Raw genomic sequence first — 27,832 nt, forward strand, 5'->3', positions numbered from 1 at the left:
TATGTATCAAATTTCGTTTAAATTCTTCCATAAATAAAAAAGTTGGCACTGCGCATGCGCAAAACCAAATTTTGAAATTGGCGTTTGATTTTCCTTTATCCCAAGTGCCTATGTATCAAATTTCGTTTAAAATCTTCCATAAATAAAAAAGTTGGCACTGCGCATGCGCAAAACCAAATTTTGAAATTGGCGTTTGATTTTCCTTTATTCGAAGTGCCTATGTATCAAATTTCATTCAAATACTTTTATAAGTAAAAAAGTTTGCAATTCGGTTTATAAATGGTGGAGATGCGAAAAGGGCACTGTGAATTTTGAATCGATTCGATTCAACTTTTGGCATTGCGTATTATATGACTAAAGCTATGCCCATATTGAATTTCATGCAATTCAGTTCATAACTAACGGAGATGTAAAAGCGATCGAACATTTCTAACAAAGTTATCGTTCACACGGACAGATAGATGGACAGACAGACAAAGGAACAGACGGACAGACCAGCATGCAGACGACAGATAGCAATGCAAAATTATAAACGATCTCTAGGATCGTTAATAAACGGCAAAAGTGTAAAATTATGGAACATGTAAAAAACGGTTTTTTTGTTTTTTTTGCAATAACTTTTTTTGTAAGCGGTACAGAAAAAATTCCTTCCTTGGTACAAGACTCGACACCATAACGAACCAAATAGCGAAAAAAGTAGAACAATAGCTCTTAAGGTAAAGAACTAGTAGCGTCGCAAAACGAGCGGACGGACGGACGGACGGACAAAGTGGCCACAATAGCGCATTTTTTTTTATTTTGTGGAAATGCGCTAAAAAGGAGCATTTAATTCGGGAATAGGGCACTTAATTAGCACCTAATTAGCACCTAATTATGCAATATGTTTGATTGTGTTCTGCTGACCTTGCTCTGCTAGGTTAATGGACATCTTCCATTCGCAATCTTCCTGACACACTTTTCCTGTCGCACTCTTCATTCCGCACTCTTCCTGTTGCACTCTTCCTTCCACACACCTCCTGGTGCACTTTTCCTGCCGCACTCTTCATGCTGCACTCTCTCTGGTTGGACTGTTCCTGCTACATTCTTCCTGCTGCACTATTTTTCCTGCACTCTTCCTGCTGCAGTATTCTTGCTGGACTCTCCCTGTCACACTCTACCTTCCGCACTCCTGTTCACACACTCTTCCTGCCGCATTCTTACTGGCACATACCTCCTGCTGCACTTTTCTTGCCGCCCTGTTCCTCCCGCACCCTACTTACCGCACTTCCCCTTTCGCACTCTTCCTGCCGCACTTTTCCTGTCGCACTCTTTGTCTCGCACTCTTCTATCCGCACTTTTCCTTCTGCGCCCTTTATGCTGCACTATTCCTGCTTCACTTTTCCTGATACACTCTTGCTGCTATAATATTCTTGTTGCACTCTTCTTGCTGCACTTTCCCTGTTGCATTTCTCCTGCCGCGTTTTTCTTCCGCACTTTTCCTGTTGCGCTTCTTTCTACGCTCTTCCTACTGGACTCTTCCTGCTTAACTCTTCTTTCTGCGCTTTTCCTCCCGCACTCTTCCTTCCGTACTCATCCTTCCGCACACTTTCTGCCGAACTTTTCCTGCTGCACATTTTATTACGCACTCTTGCTGTTGCACTCTTTCTTCTGCACTCTTCCTGCTGAACTCTTCCTCCCGCACTCTTCCTTGCACACTCTCCCTCCCGCACTCTTCCTGTCGCACTCTTCCTTCCGCACTCTTCATGCCGCATATTTCCTGCCGCACTGTTTCTGCCACACTCTTCCTTCCGCACTCGTCCTGCTGCACTCTTCCTGGCATACCCTTCCTGCCGCATTTCTCCTGCCGCGCCGTTTCTGCCGCATTCCTTCTTCCGCATTCCTCCTCTCCCACTCTTTCTGATGGACTCTTCTTGTCGCACTTTTCCTGGCACACTCCTCCTGCTGCACTATTCCTCCCGCCCTCTTCTTGCCGCACTCTACTTTTCGCACTCTTTCTTTCTCACTCTTCCTGCCGCACACTTGCTTACCCACTTTTCCATCCGCAGTCTTTCTGCTGCAGTAATCCCTGCCGCATTCTTCTTGCCGCACTTTTCCTTCCATATCTTTCCTGTCGCACTGTTTCTGTCGCACTCTTCCTTCCGCATTCCTCCTCCCGCACTCTTCCTCTTCCCACTCACTCTGGTTGAATATTACTTTTCTCAATTGCTCAACAACAAGTGTTATGCATTGACTCTTCTTGGTCTTGAAATTTCAAGAGCAGTTTTCCTTTGTTCCACGCCCATCGTCCCCTCTACCAATCACAGACGCTGTGCCGTGATGGAGCAAACGTAAATATTGCTGTGACAGTAACATTGAGCCAAAGTGAACCATACACAGAATACCTCAGACCCAGCCAGCTCTCTTATTAAAATTTTCCCAAGAGACATCTGAATCCCGGCACAATGAGAAATTTCAATCTCGACTTCCATTCTACGGCAAATAATAGCCACGATCAAATTCTTTAAACTCTACACAAATTTTGAAGACACCCGAAATAAACTTTGGCCACGGATCAATCAAATTAATTTTTAATACAGTATGAGACAACTATCTGGATCGTTAAAGGGTTCGAATAAACATACGAGTTACAGGAATTAATAACAACGGCCGTTTTAGACACCCCACATTACACATAAGCGTTCGATAATAATTAATAATAATAATGAACCATGAAATTTGGCAAAAGGCCCCGTTCTTACACCAATGGGGGTTTACAGTATAGTTGAATTCCGTAGTTCTAATTTAATAAGCGTGTACGTGAAACCATAAAACATTTTTGTGGACAGTAAAAGTTTATTTAAAAATAGAGGTTGATTAGCAAAAAAATAATGAACATGTGCGGTATTAGGGTTTTATTCAAAACGAGAAGATTGTGGCGGGCTCTGTGACGTAATAAGCCCGACCAATCAGCTCCTAGAACCATTCAGATGACATAACGAATTGGCAATATTGCAGGAGAATGTCATTTGTAACTTGCGTCATCTGTCACAGGCACTTGTCACTTGTCGTTCACTTTCGCGCTAGATGCAGTCACAACCGTCTATAATTAATTGTAATTATAGACGGCTGTGATGCAGTTAAACATGCCTCTTAAAACGTCACATCCGACAAACGTCAGACCCTCGCACAAGGTTGCCGGCTCACTTCTACGTGATTGGTTGTAGGTTTGTGACGTATTTCGACTGAAGCGTTTCAAATTCGGACTAAAAACACAGCTTTTCAATAATTTATTTTGGGTTTATTTTACTCGCAAATAAAAATTGAGGACACCACGTGGGTCTTTTTATTTTTAATGTACTTTGTAGATCAGTAATAAAAAATGAAGCCGGGATGCCCCCATTCCGGTAATTAATGTGCCTTTCCTACTTCCAAAATTCGAAAAAACTTCCCCCAATTAATGGAACGTAGCAACACAACAGCCAATCACAACTCCGTTTCTTGCCGCGCGCCTTATTAAAACTTCACGCGGAATTCTCTCATCTTAGATACCAATTTCTACGAAAAACATGTAGTTTTTTTCCCGTTAAAAGGCATTCCTATCGCTAATACATTACATCAACCTTTTAACAAAAGTACTCAAAGAGTCCATAAATTAAAACAGAATTGTCACTTAAATGATTTAACAAAGCAAAATTGATAACAAAAATCAACGAGGAATTGCCTTCATTTAACAATTCTAGGAAATAATCTTTTACAAGGACAAATAAACCACTTGGATACAACTAGAAACGCAATACTTATTTTGTGTTTACACGTAAAGCACCCAACAGAATAAGTGAATAATTTTAAAAGAAAATTTGACTAACAATTAATGACCCGTCATTAATTCAGGCGCCTGGGCCAAACCTCAGCGTCCACTTTGACATTGTTCACATAGGAACATTTACACATATTATAATTATTTGAAATTCCTGGTATAGGCAGACAATCAATCGAAGTACGTCCTTCATGTCACAATCTTGTCACGTGTGTTTACAACAGAGTACATTTTGGATCTCCTATTATTTAGGCAAGCCGATTGTTTATGTGTGAAACAAAACAAAATTAAAAAGTTTTTGAAAATAATAAATGCATGTTTAGAAATCTATTGTGTGGCCTTTTGATCTGTAAGGGTTGGCGAATACCTCTTTTTGAGCAATGACTAATAATAAATGATAAAGACTAAAATAAAATAACGAAGGGGTCAGGTCGTATAAAACTGAATATTTCAGTTAAAACGAAATCCTATGACAGGTTACATTGGTTTTGTGCGTTGTAGTGATGAAATTGTCTTCTTTTGAGCGCATTTCCACAATAAAAAAAATGCGCTATTGTGGCCGCTTTGTCCGTCCGTCCGTCCGCTCGTTTTGCGACGCTACTGGTTCTTTATCTTAAGAGCTATTGTTCTACTTTTTTCACTATTTGGTTCGTTATGGAATCCAGTTTTGTACCAAGGAAGGAATTTTTTCTGTACCGCTTACAAAAAAAGTTATTGTAAAAAAACAAAAAACCGTTTTTTACATGTTCCATAATTTTACACTTTTGCCGTTTATTAACGATCCTAGAGATCGTTTATAATTTTGCATTGCTATCTGTCGTCTGCCTGTTGGTCTGTCCGTCTGTTCCTTTGTCCGTCTGTCCATCTATCTGTCCGTGTGAACGATAACTTTGTTTAGAAATGTCCGATCGCTTTTACATCTCCGTTAGTTATGAACTGAATTGCATGAAATTCAATATGCTTTAGCCATATAATATGCAATGCCAAAAGTTGAATCGAATCGATTCAAAATTCACAGTGCCCTTTTCACATCTCGACCATTTATAAACCGAATTGCAAACTTTTTTTAATTATAAAAGTATTTAAATGAAATTTGAAACATAGCCACTTGGAATAAAAGCAAATTTAACGCCAGTTTCAAAATTTGGTTTTGCGCATGCGCAGTGCCAACTTTTTTAGTTATGGACGCATTTAGATGAAATTTTATACATAGGCACTTGGAATAAAGGAAAACCTAATGCCAGTTTCAAAATTTAGGTTTGCGCATGCGCAGTTCCAACTTTCTTATTTAGAAAAGCATTGAAATGAAACTTTTCTTATAAACTGAAATTGAAGTAGGACCTCAAAAATGGATTGCACATGTGCAACGCTATCTTTCATATTTGTGGCCGGATTTATACAATTTTAACAAAAGTTGCGTCTTACAAATAGGAAATGAATGCAAGTGGAAATGCGCTTTATGTAAATCGTTTACGATTACTTTTTAACTTGTTTACAATTCGTTTCCTGAATTTTAAACGTATTCGTAGATCACAGCATGAACATGAAACGGAGTAAATTAATGCGAATAAGTAGCGTTTTTGCGGGTTTTCTCTTCTTTGTACAGATGTAATAAATGGTAACATAAATCATGTCTTCTTAGCTCTTTCTTTATTTGTATTTATACAATGCAAAATGTGTGTTGAGGGTAGCACTCCTTCTGCCTGTCACTTGCATGCTTGTTATGTATTACTCTCATGTTTTATACATCTCCTATGGAAATGTTGTTCGCTATGTTAATTTAGAAAAATTACAGGAGGCTTCGTGGACCGAAGTAATAAGGAAACGTCCGGAAGATTTAAACAAATCGTGAAACGTCAATCTTGGGAAAATGTGGTTCATCTACAAACACCTAGTTAGAAACGGTGATTTTGCAGGTATAAAAAGGCATCTTTAATTCCTGATACGTATACAATTTGACCCACGAAGACTGTCGGCGATCCGCGCCCCTACCCCCCAGGTGGCACATTTCTGATTTCCGTTAAATTTAATACCTTTGGGCTATTAAACTTAGACAAACTTTAACATTAGTTTTTTAAATAATCCCAAATGTGTGCAGGGTGTTACAAAAATTGTGGACTGACTATATACAGCCGATTTCTACAACTAAAAATAAAAAAAAGTTTTGAAAGGTTCCACCCTGTATATACAATTTACGACGATACATACCTACATTTTTGAGAGTTGGCAACCATGCAATTTCTAGGTAGGAAAAAACTGCCTGCGCCATCTAAAAAGCATGAACGGGGGTTACGTTTGGCATCTTGTCTTGAATGTCGGTCGTGATCGCATCGCTCCATAAATGTTTGTTGTTATTTTGTGTTTTTTTTAATGCAGCTAGTAATCTTTGCATTTTTTATATCGTATTTGTGTTTTGTATGCCCCATTTTATATTTTTGTGTGTGTTTGAATCTTTGTTTTTGAAATTTACTTGGTTTAACCGCAATGCAGAATCACATATGTGATACCGTTATGCTATTGTTTGTAATTGTTTACATTTTTGGTGTAATGTATGCTTAATGTATGTTTATGTGTTGATTACTTGGTCTTGTCTCTGAAGTAACATTCATATAAGTTTTGATCAGGGTTTTGATCATTTCGTTTTAATATGTGGAAATTACCGATTCGTTGTATGTATGTGACTAACAATTTTCTCCGTGAATGAAGCAGTCACGGGGGTGGTAAATACTGTAGTCAAAATTGAGCTACGACACCTAATTCCGTGATTGTCTTCGACTTTCAACTGTAGGGTCGAAACCCCGAAACCAGGGGCGGGTTACCTATCTTGCAGGAGCGGGATTATGCTAATCAAAGTCTTCAGTTTAGAATCTATGTGCGATAAATGAGTGACGATTTAATAATTTCCACATATCTTGTTTTAGTTAAATTTGCCTACAAGGTCATGTAATTTTCCATCTTGCTTTTAACAAAAGGACTTTATTGAACCAAAAATGAGTCACATCCTGTGTATTTCATCCTTTCTTAGAATCCTGGTACGTGCTTACCTGACCCATAATTCTCAAAACTTGTTTTTAACCAATATGTTACCTCTTCAAGTTTACCTGCTACTTTTTGTGATGTTATAAATTTATAATTTTATGTTACGCATTCACATCATTACAAACAATTAATTTTACAACACAATTTGGTATTAATTTGACGGCTAGTTTTTTTTATTGGTAAGTTCTTTTTTCCCCAGCCTATTTCTATTTCTATTCGGTGAACTACCATTTACAAAGTTTATTCAATGTAATTTATTTTAACTTAAATTTCCGAGCTTTCACAATCTTAATAATTTGGGATCATTATTAAACAAACTTCACAATTTGAGTGTTTTATTTTACGTTCCTTCCCTACTGTGCTTCAGGTCAAAGCGTTGTTTACAACTAACGTAATGGGGCCCTGTCTTAGATGTTTTATCACGTGCTCTTTTCAAATTTAAGCGGGATCTTGTTTAGTTTTGGAGGGAATAGTCATTCGGGTGGCTATTTTTAAACGTTGCCGGGTTGACTTTTTTTCCGTGTTCTTGTAGTGTGAAGTTAGCGTAGAACCTGGGGTTAAGTACACTACAGTTTAAATAAGCACATCCCCTAAAGTGGCCCGTTACTGGACTACTGAGCTATAACGGATTTCCAAAGTAACATCTCCACAAAATATGATTTGATACTGACTTACCGACGATGTCTTCAACTTTCCTAAATCTTTACGAACGTGATGTCAATTCCATAAACCCGAAAATATACATTAACCAGAGAAATAGACCGGAGTAGTGGTACTCTAATTCATAGTAAAGTGACGTTACGACAAATAAAGCTCTCTCTCCACCGCGTCCACCATAATCACCATCAGAATAATCATTCCTTATGCATTTTCACGTAGTAAACCGCTAATCACAATAACACTGCCAATAACGCTTCGACAAAACGTATCCCGTTTCCCCACTTACGCCGAGAAACGCGCACATCTTCGTAAAACACCCGCAATTTCTTATCAAAACCACATGTGCACTAATTTAAATGTCACCTGACGATAAAACTGCTTATCGCAAACGACCAGATAAAACCTTTTATAAATCACGCCAAATACGACCAGATGTGTGTTGCTTCTAGTAGCTTACTTAAATTGAATAATGTACAAAAGCGGTAAAATTAAAACAAAAATAATCTACATAAATTTCTAGAAGGAAAAACAAATACTGAGATCCAAATTCAAACGAAACGATGACACTTTGTGTTTATTCGTAGAAACCCATCAGATTTACGTTTAAAAAGTGTTTCACATACAGGGTGGCCCTACCTAATGGAAGGTTCTCAAACCAAAGTAACGTCTGCGTGAAGCCGTTTACACAACAGTAGATAAGTACTATAAAAGGAGAAAGAGAGAGGAAAAGAGCATAAATTCAAATTAGAAATCATCAAAAACCAATACAATTGTAGTGTAGCCAACACACAATACACAATAACCAAATACATGTAGCAGATCTCAACAACGAATTAAAGATTAGAAACTCGTCACTGTCTCAAAAAGTCACTGTACGCTACGAATTTTTGCAGCTACGTCTAATGCACATATACATACCCGTAAGGTTTTTAAGATTACCTAAATATATGACTCTATATGACGGTGCTATTTTCTATTGGTAGTCGAGATCCGCAATGTTTTAACCAAATACACCAGATTGCTAGAAATTAACCAGGAAACCAAGGTGATGAATTTATCTTGCTGGACATAATTGTGCAGCATTACTATAGGCGCTTTCCGATGGTCAAATTAGAGTACTATCGAAGCACTACCTCACTGATTTACCTCAACAGCTCGTTTTGCATTCCCCTGCCCCCTGATACACCATTGCAGTTGGTGGGCGACAGTTGTAGAGCTTAATACACTTGCGAGGTTAGAACTTGTTTGTTTAATTCACTGACATTCCATTTTCCAAAAACGGTGTAGTCACAGAGTAGCGCAAAGGTGCAGAGCACTCAGGGAGTAAATCAACTTCGAATGGAAAGCGCCTATTGTAACCATACCAATCAGCTCAATGATAAATTTAAAAAAACATGGCCGACATGGAGCATTATGACAACACTGTCTTTATACAGGCACTGTATTTAAGTATACAGTGTGGCCATATGCTCGGTGTTCGCCATGTTTTTTTTTCCAAAATTATCATTGATTTTGCTATGGTTACAATAATATTGTCACATAATGTCTCCAGCGCTATGACTATCGTCATTTTGATTTCTACCCAATCCGGTATAGATGGTTAAAAATGGCGGACCAATAGAAAATAGCACCAGCGCATGACACTGTCTCTATTGATAGAGTCATTGTAGGTATACCCAAATATAGACCACTATGTATAATAAAATAAATATTTATCATCCGTAGATGGTATACATAAGTATATAAATTATGGCCGTATTAAAGTAAAACATAATTTCATGACAGTGAGGTATTTTCGTTGTGTAAAGTGGCGGCTGCTGCCATTTCTTCGGCACTAACAAATCCTGTACTTCGTCGATTAGACAAGCGATTTCTGGAATGTCGTCTTCGTTCTGCTGCGCTTTTTTCTTGGCCGGTCGGTAACCTGGAAGTAAAATGGAATTAGTTTTCCCACGTCCGGTTTACCTCTTGAACGGGTTTAACACTTTTGTAGTTAGAGAGATAACAGTAATAATTCGATTTATCTTTCCGCCAATTTGGGTTTCGCCCACAGTGGTGGTGTACGAACTGCTATGGAAATTGGGAAACAAGAAAGACACGGCAAGTTTGATTTCACATTTTCGCAGGTGGAGTGTTACGGTTTCTTACGGAAATTACAATCGCGTGCATTGGATTTAAAACGCATGAAATGTAAAAAAGCAAAGAAACTTGTAGAATATTAACTGCAGTCATAATTTTTTACAAAAAAAAACGAAATGGCATATCAGAAGCCGTTTAGAAATAATAAGCAATTATGGATTTGTGTCCCTGTTTTATATCCATTCCCATGAATGGATGATTTACTCAAATTTAGCTGTTTGTAAACGAACAAAATAATGATAAGACAGGGTTTATTACACCGTTCGAAATTTATCACTTTAAACGTATCCCGTTTGGGCTGAGAAATGCACCGGCCTTAAACGCTTAAAAGCTTACAGCACCTCCGTATGATGCTGAAGACGCCTAGCGACGCGTCTCATTGATGCGGAGATGGCAAAAACTTGAGCGACGCTTCTTAGATACAAGAATAACACCCTTAAGGTACCATGATATTACTTCTAACGAATTAAAATTCAAACTCGTCTTTGTACGATCCTGCAAAGAGACCCACCAACCAGCGAGACGCACTGGCTGTGGCATTCGCAGTGCAGAAATGTCGTATATATTTATCGCAAGGTTTACAGTAGTCATTCATCGTCATGTTAGCTAATGTTGTTACGATACACCAGTGGCCACATGGTAAAATGGGACCCGTTGTCGCGTTTTCCTCCTCCTTCTAATAATTTATTTATTTATTTATTGTCCCTCTTGTTCTAGGCCCTCAACAGGCTTACGCCCAATTACAGACTGAACCGCATAATGCTTTTTAGAGGTGCCCCTGCAGAAGGTCTTAAGTTGTTCTATACTACTCCGATATTTACCTTACGAATTAGGAAAACTGCAGGAAAACCTAATTCGGAGTAGCCGGCAGAATGCTCGAAACTGATCTAAGGAAATTCCCATCTCTGCCACAGATGAAAAATTCACCTCAAACCAGGTTCGAACACACAACCTCCGGATTTATAGCCCAACGCTCTACCACTGAGCTATAAGCCGGTATGTCAACGTCGACGCATGCGGCATAGCATTCTTTGTTCTGAACGCTGATGAATATTGTCACGGGAACCCGCGCACGCATTTAATTTGTTTCGTTTTTTTAATATTAGATGGGTGTACGTTGTACAGAGTGATTTCATTACAGGGTTGGTTTCCCCAAAATTGTGTTGCTCAATTTTTAAGTCAATCAATTTGCCGTTCTATGTTTAAGTCAATGATTTCGCGGTACGGAACTGGCCGAGAAAGTTAATGGGTTCTAGGTGTCCGTTTCTAACGAGTGGGATTTGTTTCGCGTCGCAGCATGATAACTGCTTACTCATGATTTTTTATGGCCGTTGGTTTTGGCAACGGATTTTTTAAATAGGGGCGATTAGCCACCATTTTATAGGCGTATTTTATAAAATTGGGAAAAGTGGGGACTAAAAAAAGAGAGAGAGATTTTTTGAGATTATCACGCTGGTAGTGGAAAGTAGTATAGTTCGTAAACGCGACCACATCTTATGCGCGCAAACGAGCACAGTTAAAAAGAGTTCCACACTAAGCCAAGCAAGTTGGGAACGCGTTAAGCAAAAATTTATAACATAAAGTAAATTCATTGGTTATTAAATGAAGATTATTCCATGCGATTTTAAGAAAACAATATCAACACCAAGAGATATCCCACGCGAGAGTTAGATCGAATCAGCTTTCGACAGTAAAATTGACTTTTTTAGTTAAGTGACGTACGGGTTCGAATTTTGACATTTAAACAATCAATAAAAACATTCTTTAACTGCTAACTCAGTCAAAAGAAGATAAAAAGCTTCCAATTTAAATGCAATACTAAGTTACAGAAGTCTTCTAACTGAGTTAAATACATATACATTTTATGATTTTGATTTGTGTGTAAAGAACCAAATATTTTCCATTGTTTATGGGCGAGACAAGAACCAACATAAGGACATCAATCAGGCGATGAGAGGGTGTGGCTTGACCTTGAGTGAAGCATCTCCGCTACCACTTAATGAAGTAATAATAATCAAGTTAGGCTACCAATACTTGATCGTTAGAGGAGTATTGAAGTGAACGGATCGTTAGTTATCTAATGACTTTGTGTTTAAATAATACAGGAATTGCAAAATAAAACTTCTAACTAACACCACGCATCTTATTGCCTTCAATAGGAACGATTATTTAAATGTATGCCCTAATTTCTTAGGAAATAGTAAGAATTATTGTTTAATTCAGCTATACTTTTAAAAAGAATGCCGTTGCTTCGATAAGATTTGAAACTGAAACTACACTTGCGTGTATGCTTTCCAGTTTCAACTTTGCATTTAAATTGTATTTATCCAAAATCGTTGCTTCTCACCTTTTTTCCCTTAATTTCACTTCTGGCCACTTTGTCGCATTGGTGCTCCCAATGGAATTCTTGCGGACCTCTTCAGAAGCTGCAGTTTCGCCCACATCACTTTGTTGGCTAAAATTGCCGTTCACGCTGAAATGAAGCGGTCTATGTAATTTATAAATATATCGGCAAGAGAAAATTGCATAATAATGTTATCTATCATTACACATCCTTAGTAATAAGTGGTGGAGTAGCGGTAACCTTCTATTATCTCTATAGGTAAGTAGGTAAGGGTTAATATAATGTACTCCTTCCGACAGGAGCCACAAAAATCTTGACACATTACATCAATCTGTCAAAATTTATTCCATTTTGCCGGTCAACCGCTATGGGCAAATTTAGTACCTTAATTATTAAGTGTCTGTAAATGCACTACTTAAATCAAAAAATACCTACTCACTCGATACTTCGTCTCTGGCTGCCATCATTACTAAACTCAAGAACGAAATTAAAGTTCACTTATTACAAAACAAATAGATAAATCGACACATTATCTTATCAACTAATTACTTGATTTGTATCGATACCATTGGAATTTCTTGGTAAATTGGCGTTTTATAAACGGCAGTGGCGTAGGAAACGAATCAAGCTGATCGACTAGAAACTAGATCATTGGCACTTCATCTTCATTAAACACTAAGCGTAAGCAGTCTATTCCATTTCCTCATGTTCTCTCTCATTGAAACGAAGATAAGTAAACGAAATGCTGATGCAGTCTACCAAAGCCTATACTGCCTGATAGAGCTGATATTGTGGAGTATTTTCGTACAACTTGTTCAATATAAATTCCGTTGCACGTCATCGACAGAATAAAATGCCATACCAATTTATAGTGTGTGTTTTGTTACTTTAAATTTGAAAGACATTCAGAGACTCTTGGTGTTTTGCCTCGGATTTTGCTCTCGGTTAAAAAAACTGTTCTCAGAATAAAATTGAAGTGTTCATTGCTTTTCGTCGAAATCCCTAAGCATACCTCTTTACCTAGTAAAGATGAAGATTTGGTGGCTAAATTAATCGATTATATTATAAAGGGTGGCCTCTTTACTTCCATTAGGAGCGGTGTGCATTTTTCATTATACATAGCGATCAAAAATGAGTGACCGTCGAGTCACCTTTGGAATTTTTGTTTACATGGGAAATCGTACTTAACTCGAACTTCCAAAGGCGACTCGAAAGTCACTCATTTTTGATCGCCCGATACAAAACAGATATTAGCACAAGAACCCATACAAGGTCAACCTTCCCTGATTTGTTTACCGAATGAAATACATTTTTTAGCAATCTTAATATGTAAACAAACACATTGCGAATGGTTACCTAAAAAAATTAAGTCCAGACTACCCTTAATTAAAATTAATGTAATTAATATTTCTGTCTGCTTCTAACACATGGAGAGAGCGCACGCAAGCCGTTCCCCTTCAGTCAGTTCCAATTTTAACACCAAAGTAATAAACAGTTCGCGCTGTTATAAATTGTGTATTTGTGAGTGATAAATACTAATTAACTGATATAAATTATTCCATTTCAAGACTTATATATTTATTGTTAATTAATTGTAAGTAAATAAATCACGTAATTAAATTTACGTTACAATATTTAAAAAACACAACTTGTGCTGAAAATGAAAACTGATTATTGTTTTTGAAACATTTCAAAGCCATTCTATTCTTCTCAAAAAAGTGTCTTAAGACCATGTAAACACATTTCCGATAACTTCATAAACAAAGAAGTTATAAGCTTTTATCGAAAAATGCAACTTACCTAATAGAGTTAGATTTCTAATGCCAGCAGGAAATGTTATATTGAGTAAACGTCGTTGTTTGATGCGATTTGGCGACATTTCCAAAACATTCAACTCAAACAAGAAAAAATAAACCCCAACAGAAACCAAAACAAGAATAAATAATTCCCTCTCAACATATGCGTGAAAAAACTGAGACTAGAAGAAATGAAACATTTAAATGCAAAATGTTTAGGTTTCGAATGGGTATCGTATTCGTATTAAAATTTATATGTTGCAGTAACGCCGTAACTCCCGAAGATAAGTTTTACTATATTTTCCAGATAGGAATACTGGATGCGATCTCCTATACCGACCGCATGTTAGTAATTTAACCCGTTTTAAATATTACATGAACTAGAAAGGTACGAATATTTCAAGTTAAAGAAGTTTTTTTATAGTAACTGATATTAAGGGATAACTTTTACGTTAAAAAAAGAGCGAGTCCCGCGTATAACCACGTTATAATAAAAAGTGTCCATAAACCGCATTGGGTATGTAAGTGTCATCAATATTTTACAATTACTTTTACGTATTTTGTATCGTGGTAATGCTTTGAGAAATATTGATTATACCTACACAGAGTGTCTCGCCTTCAGTCTAAAGTAAGTACGTGCCCGCAAATAATAATTAGGGTATAGGCTAACAACGATGAGGTTCTGATATGACGACTGAGTATGAGTTCTTTTGTTTTTTGTCCAATGAAGGTTTTTCTGGCTCCCATTTAATATATTTTATTTTTTTGTCTTTTATTAAGCATAAAACTTTCATTCAATTTCATTCTCGATTGAGTCTCACGTCCCAACACAAAAAGAGAACTGCCATAGTAGAACATAACGCAGGAGCCCTATTCGTAACATCCGTTCCTAACCGACTGCTACCGAAATTTGAATGTGGTACGAAACGTGACACTTCAACGGGGACTCCTAAGATAAATAAAATGAAAAAAACAACAAAAAATATAGCAAAGACCTCTACAATTTATAGAAAGTCGACTTGTTTTAAATCGATTAAAAAATGAACTTTTCTGAATGATTAAAGTTTATTTTTTTATGAATTGTACATAAGCCTCTAGTTACTAGCTAGTACATTATTATTTTAAAAACCATTTTTCTTAAAAGTTTCTTTTATAGGTCACCATTGTACAGGAATGTTTTCAAAAAATTACTGCGGTGGAGACGCGAGCTATTTATTAATTTAATGAATAAACAAAGCCTGTACAGGGTTACTCCGTAAATGTAGGCAGTACCTAGCACGTATATTATAAAAGATAGACAAACCTTTAAATACAACAGTTATACAGTGTGCCCCAGATGGAAAGCACCATAGGGAAACGGCAATGTACTTTTTCGCGAAGGATAACACGAGGCTTTTGAATCGTTTACTACTCCAATCTCTTTCTAGCATCAGGCAAGCGCGATAACGTACCTACGTTGAACGCTAACTTCAAATACACATCAAAGGGCTCCTGGATTCTTCCCGAAAAAATACACTAATTGTTTCCCTATGATGCGTTCTCCCTGGGACCCACGGTATACAGGGTGGTGCCTAGCGCGACGTAGCATAGGGCAATGGTAATTTCTTTATAGTCAATTACTAGCTCCCCTAATTATTTTAGAGCAAAAGTCTAAATACGTTTTTTTCAGAGAAAAAAATACTGCATCTGTTCATACCATTACTCATAATTTTCCGTTTTTCAAAACCGTAGAAATCGGCAAAAAAAATTATAAGTAATAGTATGAACAGATGCAGTATTTTTCTCTCTAAAAAAACGTATTTAAGCCGGATTTATAGTTCCGTAGCCGTAAGAACGTAAGAACGGAACCGTAAAATCTTACGTTAACGAAAATTATACGATTTATAGTTACCGTAGTGGTAAGAGATGAGCTTGCGCATTAGTGCGAAACGAGATCTGCCATTGTATGTCATCTGTCTATAAGAGTAACGTGCATTTCAAAATAATAATAACCAACAAAGTGTCAATAATTATTGTAAATAAACGAAACGAACGTTAGGATAAACTCAACTGTTTGAATTATCCGAGTACTGCCGACGACAAACGCGTTAGCACGATTTACCGTAAGAAATAAGAACTATAAATGTTCACGCGCAACAAGTAGGGTTTAATTCCAAACGTTACGGTACGGCGTTGCGGGTACGGAACTATAAATTCCGCTTTAGACTTTGGCTCTAAAATAATTAGAGGAGCTAGTAATTGGCTATAAAGAAATTACCATTGAAATCCCTATGCTGCGTCGTTCTAGGCACCACCCGGTATGTAAAGGTTATATTTTGGAAATCAGAATGAAAAGGTCTATTCAATTTTTAAAAAATATACAGGACGTTTCATTAAAAATTTACCAAATTTGCATTTTTTACCAACTTTGCGATATTCATTTGTTTTACCAACTTTGCGATATTCATTTGTTTTGTACTTTACATTTTCTGACGACTTATGGCAAACCGCACAACTTTTATATTTAAAGTTTTTTCTATCTTAGTTAGCTGGACATTTCTAAGGGTCGGAAATCTAATAAATATGCGTATTCACGAATCAGATTAACACTAGAGGCGCTGATGTATTTTACAAATAGCGTGTTTAGTTGGGAGTGTTTTGTATACATAGCGTTATAACATTGAGTAATTAAATATGAGTCACTCAACGGCTAGACTAGCAAGTTATTAAGTGAAATTCTACTAATTTAAAGTGAATTTGAGTATACCATGCCGTTTAAATTAAAGGTTATTTTCAAATTCTGCTTCTGAGCTTATCTCATTGAAATGAACCTTAGAAATACCTTTGAGTTGTTTTCAGAACCTTATTTTTTCACTATGCTCACCAGACCGTGGCTTAGGGCCCCTATGTTGATGGGGTCCTGACTCGGCACACTGCTAATTAGCTACTACAATTTGAATATTTATTTTACTTTTACACTATGGTATTAAAAAGTGCTGGTATGGTAAATTTGCCTTTTAGTTTACTTATAGTGATCAAGACAACCACCAACTCCACTGATCCTAAATCTTGAAAATTATCTTGCGTAAAAAATATAATTCATTTGTTCGACAAGCGCCCATTATACACATATAGGTACCTAACCAACGGCGCCTTAATTGTAGGTAAAAGAATGAATGGATGAAATGTACATACGAGTTGTGCGTGTCTATCAAGCAGACACTGTAAACGTTGACTTACCCTATACTTACCGTTGGCAACTCTGGGAAAAAAAACTACAAGCAGAGCCACCTACCTTTCAAGTCGAAACGATGGACGTTTCGCGGCACTTTTGAATTTGGATGGCAGTCGGCTAGATATGGGTGGCACGGATGAACTCCTACGATGTGTAATCGGTTCTTGTATGTGAGAGACGTGAGACATAATCGGGAAAAATAAAAGACAGAACTTTTGTGCGTAAGAACAAATAAATATATTACGCACACAAGACCATACCAGGGAAACCTTCTACGGGACAAAAACCCTGACATAGGCCACACAAATACATGAAATAAATCACCTACAGCAATAAAATGCAAGAGAACATTACACATAAATAAAACATCTCAAGTTGTATGATAAGAATCAAATAATCAAATCAAATGCAATTAAACAAGTTCATAAAAATAAAATAGATACACAAGACATCATAATGCAGTGGAAAACATGATAAATCAATGTAGCACAAAAACATATCAAAATACCTGTCGAACGAATTGAGCTAACACAACTGGTAAAATAATAAATTGCATGTACATGGGGAACGTGTAAATGGTGTGGGTCTACTCCAGCCTTCAGTTAACATAATTTCATTTAACACGAAAGGTACATGTGAGAATGCCAATAGCAAGTATTTATGTAAAAATCGATTATCGCTCAAGCAGAACATATTTTAAATAGTGGAAATGTTAATGAGAGGGCCCCAACTCGCATTGCTAAGATGCTAAGAACTGCAATCCGCACGAGACGAGTAGGCAACAGATACAGAGAAAGGTCGAACTGTATTATGGTACCTACTCCACGGAGACAGAATGAACCACTCGCACCCACAAACATCGAAACATCAAATAAGAGCGTCCCCCTTCGTATAGCTAACGCACAAGAACTGCAGCGCGCCACGAATAAGAAAGTAACAGATACAGCGAACAATCAAACTGTATTAGGTACGATTAGTGATAGTTACGATTCAATGGAACAGAGCAACATCGCACTGATAATCAACTCCTCGTGAATACAAGAATAAATACTCAATAAAACAAAATAATGGCATAATCACCTGTACAGTATAACAAGCACGATTCATCTAACGGTACTCAAAACAAAGGCATGGAGTACGCTATGATTCAGATATCGTAGCTTATGCAAAATCCGCAAAATGTAAATAATATCAAATTGTGACAAGAAATTCAATGATTAATAGTAAGTACAAGAAAGAATAAAATGGTTACTACCTGTAATACATCTTTAAAACACCACAAACTAAAAAAAAGAAGAAAACCGGGAACGTGTGATGCCTTCCGCTGATCCCGTCGCCATCTTCTTCCTTCCCCTAGTTCCGTTACGAAAACCCCTAGTATTCGGCACCTGCGCAAAACGGTCGATTGGTTATATACAGATTACAGAGCATATCATATTTTTGTTTCAGATGTAAAGGTGTGTTGCCTAACCATAAGGGTGGATTATCACAGAGTTATAGCTTAGTAAATAATAGTGTAACTTAAATTTGACTACGTGATTTATTTATTTACAATTAATTAACAATAAATTTATAACAGTTATAATATTATTTTTATCACTCTATACTATATACCTACACAATTTATGACAGCGAGAACGATTTATCACTTCGGCGTTGTTCTAATGGCGCCTCGATGTCTATACGGATTTCTGTGATTGCGCTACAATAATAAATTAATAAATGTGATCAAAAGTTTCTTTAATAAATAAGTTAACTTAATCCGAAGTGAACGTTTTGGCTTTCTTAGGGGTATAGTTTTCTGATTTACGTTTTAAGAGCGCAATTAAGTGAGGGTAAGTGTCAATGTTAATCCCATTGTGTACCTATATTCAATGTACTTTTTAGCACATAATACTGTAACACGACCCTTTTTAAGTAGCGAAAATTGTAACGGGTAGTTACAAAATTGGAAATGATTAAAATATTGTGATGTATCCAAGTTCAAAGATCATACTACACTAGCATATGATCTTTGCCAAGTTGAAAGCTCCCCACGCTAACCATAAAGAGTGGGGGAAAAAACGAACTCGTAATACAAGGGGTACGTTCTTAAAGCACTAATGCGTTCATAAATACATATTAACGATAGTGTTAAATAAAAAAAACACTCCACATGCGCCGTGGATAATTTGGCGCTAAAATTGACACCTCTAATCTACGATCTGACGATGGACTGATTGCCATATCTTCAAATTGCTTATGTTTCTATCTTTATCTTATATACTTATGGGTATATTATCCCACAGGCAGTTGGACCTTCTAAGAAATAGGCGAAGTGTTTGATTGCGGCATAAGCGCTAATAATTCCATGTCGAATGTGCTGTAGTTGCATTATGTCTTGGTGAGTTTCCTGGAGAAGAAATAAAGCAAAGAATTACAATTAAAACTAAATACCTTTTGTTACGTATAGCACAAAATGTATACGAGAAATAGAAAATTAATGCTAAATACGAGTGTACTCGCTAAAGGTAAATGCAAAAGTGACGCTGCATTTTACTATATGACCCTATATGAACCTCACACTGCACCATAATCAAATGTAATTCAAGACAAACCTTCCAGTCAGAGGTGTTCCTATACCTACAGACTCCGGTCCGTATACTAAACGGTTGCATCACTTCCAACCAACCAATAGAACGCGCTGCCGATTGTGACGTACTTGAGTCTGTAGTAAGTACTTTCCACCACACATTCCTCATGTACTATATGAATTTGGTAATAATTCTAATACCAAAAAGAGTTTTGTTTTGTGTGTCTATTATTGTAATGATATGAAGTAGTTTGATTGGTTTATTTCTTGGACGTTTCACAGTGGCCAGTGCATACTACTGTAGTGCATACGTACGATTCTCGACGTATAGTCGACTAGTTTTACTTATGGAATGGAAAGATTTATAATTTAGTATTACATGCATATTGCATAATATATAAATGTAAGTATTTTTATATATAACTCTCGCCAGGAAAGATTGCCGGTTACAGCACACCTTGTGTCGATCTACAATCTGTGTTTTTGTTAAGATGCGAGCGGCTTAGGATCGTGCCAATGTTGAACGAAAAGTCTTTTTGTTCAACATTGACACGATATTATCCCGGAAGTCGCTCACATCTTTAGAAAAACATAGATTGTACACCGGGATCAAGTGTTCTGTAACCGGCAATCTTTCCTGGCGAGAGGTTTATAAAATTCTTCTGTAGGTGTGTTTGTGACTGAACTCCTATGTGTATTTTGAGTCGTGCACAATTGCACATACCTAAAAGCAAAAACACTTTTCAAGTAAAGTAGATGACCAATGTATGTTCTGGCGCAGGAAGTGACGTCACACCAATACCTATGTATGTTCTGGCGCAGGAAGTGACGTCACACCAATCAGAGACGAGCTCGTGACGTCACAGCCAATCAGAGACGAGCACGCCCCCCTATGCATCTTGGATGTTATTTTGGACCCGCCTCATCGGTCACGTGATTGCTATAGACAAAAATTTTTTTTTTTCAATCTGCGTTGGGAATCGAACCCACGATACGTGAATTACGAATCTGCCGCCTTAACCATCTGAGCTAAGCGAGGCTTTGAGATATGAACGTTTAGCAGTTCAAGTATTGTTAGAATGTGGGGGGAGCGCGATTGCAGGGACGTAGAGGGTAAATCGTATGGGGTAGCAGTAGGAGCGGTAGATGCCCCTAGTAGGCCGTATAAGCTCACAAGCCACACAACGCTACGGAGAGCATTGAGATGTTTGCGAGTTGTAGAAGGGTATAACGCGGGGGTGCGTCGCCGATAGGGGCTAGGGGCTAGGGGCTATTTGGCGGGGAAGCGCGTTAAAATGATAAAATAATACGTACGACGCTCGTGTGCGAAAAATAAGTATTCATATTGCTAACTAGAAAGGAAATGAGCTTATCTTCTTTATGCTTTATTTTTATTTTTAGACGCAATTCACAGTCTCTTTGCAATACGTTGGGGATCTTGATCCATATTTTCTTTAGTAACAGCGCGCGAAATTTAGTTGTTTGTTATTATAATTAGGATGGGAAGCTGCAATCTCGCAATAGTGTTTATTTATAGCAGCTATGATAAGACGCTTAAATCGTGTGCGAAAAATCTTATCTTCTTTATGCTTTATTTTTAGACGCATTATTCTAATATTACATTCTAATATGACATTGGTTTTCGAATATGCTTTGACGAAATACAATCATTACAATAAATCATTAGCGGAGCGGGTCCATCGATGTGAGTGCGCTGCCACGGCTGGTTCCAATGTTTTGTACATCGTATTCGATTACGTAATTCACAGTCTCTTTGCAACACCTTGGGGATCTTGATCCATATTTTCAATAATTCCTCTACACTTAAACTTAACAATTCGCTCTTCGTCTCGATATAATTAGACTCCTTTTGAGCCTCTCGCTGAGCGATGTTGGCAAGTATTCGATCCATTAGCGTTCGATATGAGGATTTAACGCAATAATTTTTAGCATACCTCGTTCTCAGTTTTATACCTATACCTTTAAGATTCACTGCGCATGATGGATTTCTTTTAATCCCCTCCAAAGTAGTTTTAAGAGAAGGTATAAAAGCAATAAGAAAGTAAGAAATCGATTTATATCGAGATGAGTGCACAAATACAACAAGAATCGCAAGATAGGTACCAATCACCTCGTCAAAGGAACTGCTACAATCATTCGCCTTTAACGTTTTTTCGTTTAATGATGCTGATTGCGGTATTTTTCATCATGGTGCTGGAATAATGGTGGGTTTATGGTTTCCTGCCGCGGTTTTCATTACGATCTCTTTTGATAATAATTTCCGCCTTTAACGTTTTTTTTTTTGTTTTTTTTCGTTTAATGATGCTGATTGCGGTGTATTTGTTCATGGTTTTCATTTCCTGGTGATTAGTTTTCAAAGGATGCCGCGCGAGTATATGTTTAATGATGCTGATTGCGGTGTATTTGTTCATGGTTTTCATTTCCTGGTGATTAGTTTTCAAAGGATGCCGCGCGAGTATATGTTTAATGATGCTGATTGCGGTGTATTTGATCATGGTTTTCATTTCCTGGTGATTAGTTTTCAAAGGATACCGCGCGAGTATATAAGAATCTCACTTATATTATTATAGATAGTATCAAAATTGTATTCGAGTAACAATAATGGATCTAAATAAATCCTTGCAACGAATTAACGCGATTGGAAATGCCGTTGAAAGAACCGTTATTAAAGTTCGAGACATGGAAGTGGGAAAAATATACGAAATAGAAAAAATCAAAGCAATATCAACCCAATATGGACGAGGGATAGTGTGCGAAATAGCGGGTAATGCTTCAATTTTCCTACCGCAGCGGATGGTTAAAGAAATGGAAGAAAACGTGATCGATCAATTGAACAATTTGAGGATGGGCGTCGTGTTAAATGGTTTTCTCAAGAACGATACGCCGAAAGTAGAATTAATAACAATAGGCAATTAAATTGGTATTGTAACAATAATACGAATAAATGTATTAAGCCTGCTTTTGTAATTTTCTGGTTTCGTTATTTGTTTTTTCTTATGGTCATCAAGGTTCTTGGCGATAAGGATTATACCCCCTCCGTAATTTCAACTCCTATATAAAAGCATCTAAAGGTATGTGTGAGCAAATTATAACTTGATTGGTTTCTATAACAAGCTTCAGTGCGCTTTGTATCTTCTCCAGTTTCAAGCCTCAAATATCAGGCAAGTGTTTTCAGATTATTTGCATATTTTAATTATATCGATTTAGGAAAAATGGCTAATACCATCGATAATGTAAATAGCACGCTTGAAGTTATTGAACATTTCTACAAAAACTATAATCTCGGCGATGTCAGCAAGATCCCGAAAATCACCAACATAATCGATGCCAATCTTAGGCAAATTAAATCCTCGCTAGCGGGTTCGATATCGGTTGGAGATAAACGGCACCTTGCAGCTATGGCTGGAAAAATGGAACGTTACAAGGTGCTTATTGGTCAACTGGGGAAATCTATAGCCGGCTCCTCCTTGGCTAGAAGACCCTTGGTGGAATGGAGGGATCTAGCGACCGCATTCAAGACACGTGTGAGTACCGGGATTCTTGTTAACCTAGGACATAAGACTTTAGGGCCATTTTTTCATGATAGTTGTAAGTTATTTATTAGTAAGATTAGAGGTATATTTCCTAGATATAATAGTCCGCTAAAAACAAATTTTGAGTTTTGCGCGGAATTTGTAAAACCCGCGATAAATAAAAATAATGAAGTATTAGCATGTAGGGAATTTAGTTTTTTAACAAAGAATTTTAATATCTTATCCGGGGATTTAAATGAGGCTAGCTTAAAACAATTATTTAATAGTAACGTAGTAGACTATCTGATGGATCGATTAATGCAATTCGAGGAGCAAGATAGTGGTTGGGCACTATCCAAGATAATTTCGTTAACTGTGAACGTAAACAGCGTGACATTGTTGCATGCGTCATCGTTTATAGAATTACCGAAAGAAATTAAAGCTAAAAAAGCGGTCATCAATGTTAAAAATAATGATGAGGCGTGTTTTGGGTGGGCGTTGTCATCAGCCCTTTTCCCCCCTGCTCGAGATAGCGATCGCGTATCATCATATCCATATTATGCGCAAATTTTAAATTTTGATGGTATTAGTTTCCCCATGTCTTTAGATCAGTTACCAAAATTTTTAAAACAAAATCCAAATTTATCTATCAATATTTACGGCCTTACTAGAAAAACACAATCCGATTATGTCACTGTTCCCATTTATCTTAACACCGAAAAGAAAGCGAATCACGTTAATTTACTTATGATCCAGCAGAACTATGAAATCGAAAAGGATATTGAGAATAATGATACCGCTCACAATAGTGAGGAACCCGATGAAGCGGTTCGATTTCATTTCTGTTGGATCAAAGATTTGTCCAGATTGGTACGTTCACAGTTAACGAAAAATCGCGGAAAACTGTATATTTGCGATAGGTGTCTCCACTATTTTAATTCAATAGATAAACTTAGGGTTCATGAACTAGATTGTAAGTTAGTTAATAAGTGTAAGATAAACATGCCAAAGCCCGGTTCACATGTATATTTTAAAAATCACGAATTCAAACAAACCGCCCCTTTCATCGTTTATTGTGATTTAGAATGTTTGGTGAAAGATTTTCAGGATGATGAGACGCAAAACACCGTGAAATATAAGCAGCATGACGTATGTAGCATTGCATATTATCTACATTGCACCTTTGACAATTCATTGTCGCGGTTCCGACTGCAAAGGGGTGAGCAATGTATTAATTGGTTTACCCGTGAACTTGAGGAAATTTCAAACAATTTACAAGAATATTTTATCAATCCAGTACAAATGGAACCGTTAAGTGATCTGCAAATGTTAGGATATAATGCATCCACTCATTGTCACATCTGCGAAGAGCCCTTTTTAGAGACCCACGTCAAAGTACGCGATCATTGTCACTTTACGGGGCGTTTTCGCGGCAGCGCTCACCAGTCGTGTAATCTACGTTATAAAGTACCCCATATGATACCCGTATTTTTCCATAATTTTAGTGGATACGACAGTCACTTCATTATTAAGGATATTGCGCAAGCTATTCCGGGTAAAGTCACGCTGTTACCTAAGAATAAAGAAAGATACATTTCGTTTACTAAGAAAATGGAAAATGCAGATGTCGAATTCAGATTCGTAGATTCATATCGTTTCATGAGCGAATCATTAGATAATCTAGCGTCCTATTTAAAGTTTGACGATTTCAAAATTTTGCGCAGCACGTTAAGCCATTTAAATGATGAACAGTTGAAACTTTTAACCAAAAAGGGTGTATATCCGTATGAATATATGTGTAGTTGGGATAAATTTATGGAAAAAGATTTACCGGAAAAGACAAAATTTTACAGCAAGCTGAAGCAATCTCATATTTCAGATCAAGAATATTCGCATGCTCGAAACGTTTGGCGTAAATTTGATATTCAAAATTTAGGTCAATATAGCGATCTTTATCTAATGAGCGATGTGCTTCTACTTGCTGATGTATTCACCAACTTTAGAGAAAAATGCATAACAACGCATAAACTCGATCCAGCATTCTTTTTCACAGCGCCCGGATACACATGGCAATGCATGCTGAATTACACCAAAGTTAAACTCGAGCTGCTCACAGATGTTGATATGATGTTGTTTGTTGAAAAAGGTATAAGAGGAGGCATAACGCAATGTTGTACAAAATACAGCAAGGCTAACCATAAATATTTGGATGAAAAGAATTTTGATCCTAGTAAACCCTCTACTCATATCATGTATATGGATATGGTTAATTTATATGGTTGGGCTCAAAGCCAATGTTTACCTCTAAACAACTTTAAGTGGCTTAGCGAGTCTAAATTAAAGTCATTAACTCCTGAAACGATATTGAATATATCGGATAATGCGGCTGAAGGTCTCATTTTAGAAGTGGATTTATCATATCCTCAGCATTTGCACGATCGGCATAAATCTATTCCGTTTTGCGTTGAGCATGGCACTCCGCCGGGTAGCAAAAATAAGAAGTTGCTCGCAACTTTGCATCCAAAGACTAGATACGTAATTCACTACCGAAATTTAAAACAATGTCTTCAAGCAGGTCTTGTGCTTGAAAAAGTTCATCGCGCGATAACTTTCAACCAGTCTTGTTGGTTAAAACCGTATATAGACTTGAATGCACGGTTGCGAGCACAAGCCGCTAACCCCTTCGAAAAGAATCTCTATAAATTATTAAATAACGCTAATTTTGGAAAAACGATGGAGAATGTGCGGAACCATCGCATTATTAAACTCGTTACTCGGTGGAGCGGAAGGTACGGAGCCAATTACTACATATCTCAGCCCAATTTTCATAGCAGGGAAATCTTCGATGATGAATTACTAGCTATCGAGTTATCAAAAACCGAAATTTTGTTTAATAAGCCGCTATATGTTGGGATGGCAATTTTGGAGATTTCTAAAACTAGAATGTACGATTTTCATTATAACTTTATGCAGCATCAATTTAGCGACGACCGCTTAAAATTGTTGTACATGGATACCGATAGTTTAGTGTATGAGATGTTATGTGATGATGCATACGATTTGATACGCGCAAATATTTCTCGATTCGATACGTCTGATTATTCTGAAAATAACATCTATAACATTCCAAGATGTAATGGTAAAGTTTTAGGAATGATGAAGGATGAATTGGGCGGTAGAATCATAACCGATTGGGTGGCTTTGGCTTCTAAAATGTATAGTTTTAAAATTAAGGATAGTGATAAGGATGTAATGAAATTAAAAGGCGTTAGAGATTATATTGTAAAAAATAGATTAACTTTTGATGATTATTTAGAATGTTTAAGGAGCGGGATTACTAAAAGTGTCGCCCAAAGCAGCATCGTATCAAAGAATCACCATGTATATAGTATGGAGCAAAAGAAAGTTGCCTTAAGTAATAAGGACGATAAGAGGTATTTAACCTCAAATGGTATTGATACGTTGCCTTGGGGACATTATAGTATTCCCGCTGAAATGGATTTAGGATAAGAAAATATATCGAATGGATGTTCATATTTATAGTTGATTATATAATATTATATTTTGTTTATTTATTGTAAAAGAAACATGTATATGAAAATATATAAATAGCAGTTATACAAAATCTGATTTTTTAATCCAAGAGTCATGCGATTTGTCCATCCCAAGCCATCGAACGTAGAGCTGGTCTCCTTTGCGCCTCAAAACTTTCTCAATGAGAAAGATATCCCGATGAGCGGTTTTCTGTAATTCTTCTGCGTAGAATTGACCCATTATCGGTTTGGATAGTAAATCCTCTAATAGATATGTAGCGGGATTGCCAACCTTCACTTTTGTAATTTTAAATAATTCTGTGGAAAAGTTCGGAGTATAGCCTTTTGAAAATACGGATTTATACTTCGAGATCCGAACGTAGTCACCAATTTTAAATTTCGCGGGCCCCATAAATTTTATGTTGTGGAACATTGGTAAATATGTTTTAGAGGTTACATCCTTGGGTTTCATTTTAATCGTGGAATGCCTTGTATTGTTATATTTCGAGGTTATTTCCGGTAGCACATCGATCCACTTATATTTTCCTTGAAGACTAAATGCCTTGTATAAGGCGTTTTTCAGCGTTCTTATCGTCCTCTCAACTACAGCGGCCTTTTTCACACTATACGTAGAGTAATGATTTATCGCATGCGTTTCCGTTAACTTTGCAAACTCCTTATTATAGAATTCCTTTCCTTGATCAGTTTGTAAATTGACTGGCACTCTTCCTTCTTTCAAAATAGATGTCATAGCCTTACACACTTCACCGGCATTCTTTGATTTTAAAGGTCGTGTCCAAAGATACTTCGAATAGCAGTCTATTACCGTCAGCATGTATTTATTTCCCCGGTTCTCTTTAGAGTACTGTATGAATTCGGCTAAATCCGCTTGCCATAAATCATCGCGATGTTTAATAATGGTTCGTTTTCGAGGAAAATTTTTGCGAGCGGGCTTATGTAGCTCTTCGACAACCTCAAGCTTTGACATCTTACACTTAACTCGGAGGCTAATCGAAACCTAGCCTAGTTCTATGGTGTTTGTTTATTTCCTTTTCTAACTCCTCCAAATAATTTTTATGTCCGTCTAAGATTGACATAATTGTATTTAGACGCACTGCGAGAAAACCGCTGGTTACTGCTTCATCATGTTCCACCGGATCTGCTACGTGTCTTAAACGATTACTCTCCATGTTATACCGATTCATT

The 27,832-nt window shown here is 37.1% G+C and overlaps 3 protein-coding genes across 3 annotated transcripts in view; 2 read left to right on the top strand and 1 right to left on the bottom strand.

Moving 5' to 3' along the window:
• Window positions 1-5,882, top strand: part of LOC116174138 (probable deoxyhypusine synthase) — an 8,534-nt gene extending 2,652 nt beyond the window's left edge. The window contains exon 5 of the mRNA XM_031491960.1: window positions 5,592-5,882. The gene's annotated coding sequence lies outside the window, so the exon portion shown is untranslated. The remainder of the gene's footprint in view (window positions 1-5,591) is intronic.
• A 3,308-nt stretch (window positions 5,883-9,190) lies between these two features.
• LOC116173123 lies at window positions 9,191-12,541 on the bottom strand. The gene is made up of 3 exons (XM_031490403.1): window positions 12,414-12,541; window positions 11,982-12,107; window positions 9,191-9,419 (listed from the first exon to the last, which is right to left on the bottom strand). The coding sequence occupies exons 1-3, from the start codon at window positions 12,443-12,445 to the stop codon at window positions 9,272-9,274; spliced, it is 306 nt and encodes a 101-aa protein (XP_031346263.1). The 5' UTR covers window positions 12,446-12,541; the 3' UTR covers window positions 9,191-9,271.
• Window positions 12,542-24,095: 11,554 nt separating this feature from the next.
• On the top strand, window positions 24,096-26,603 carry LOC116173632. Its single transcript, XM_031491252.1, has one exon. The coding sequence runs from the start codon at window positions 24,096-24,098 to the stop codon at window positions 26,601-26,603; it is 2,508 nt and encodes an 835-aa protein (XP_031347112.1).
• The last annotated feature ends 1,229 nt before the right edge of the window (window positions 26,604-27,832 follow it).

This window comes from Photinus pyralis, unplaced genomic scaffold (genome assembly GCF_008802855.1).
Source record: "Photinus pyralis isolate 1611_PpyrPB1 unplaced genomic scaffold, Ppyr1.3 Ppyr1.4_LG6, whole genome shotgun sequence".
Classification (NCBI taxonomy): Eukaryota; Metazoa; Arthropoda; class Insecta; order Coleoptera; family Lampyridae; genus Photinus; species Photinus pyralis.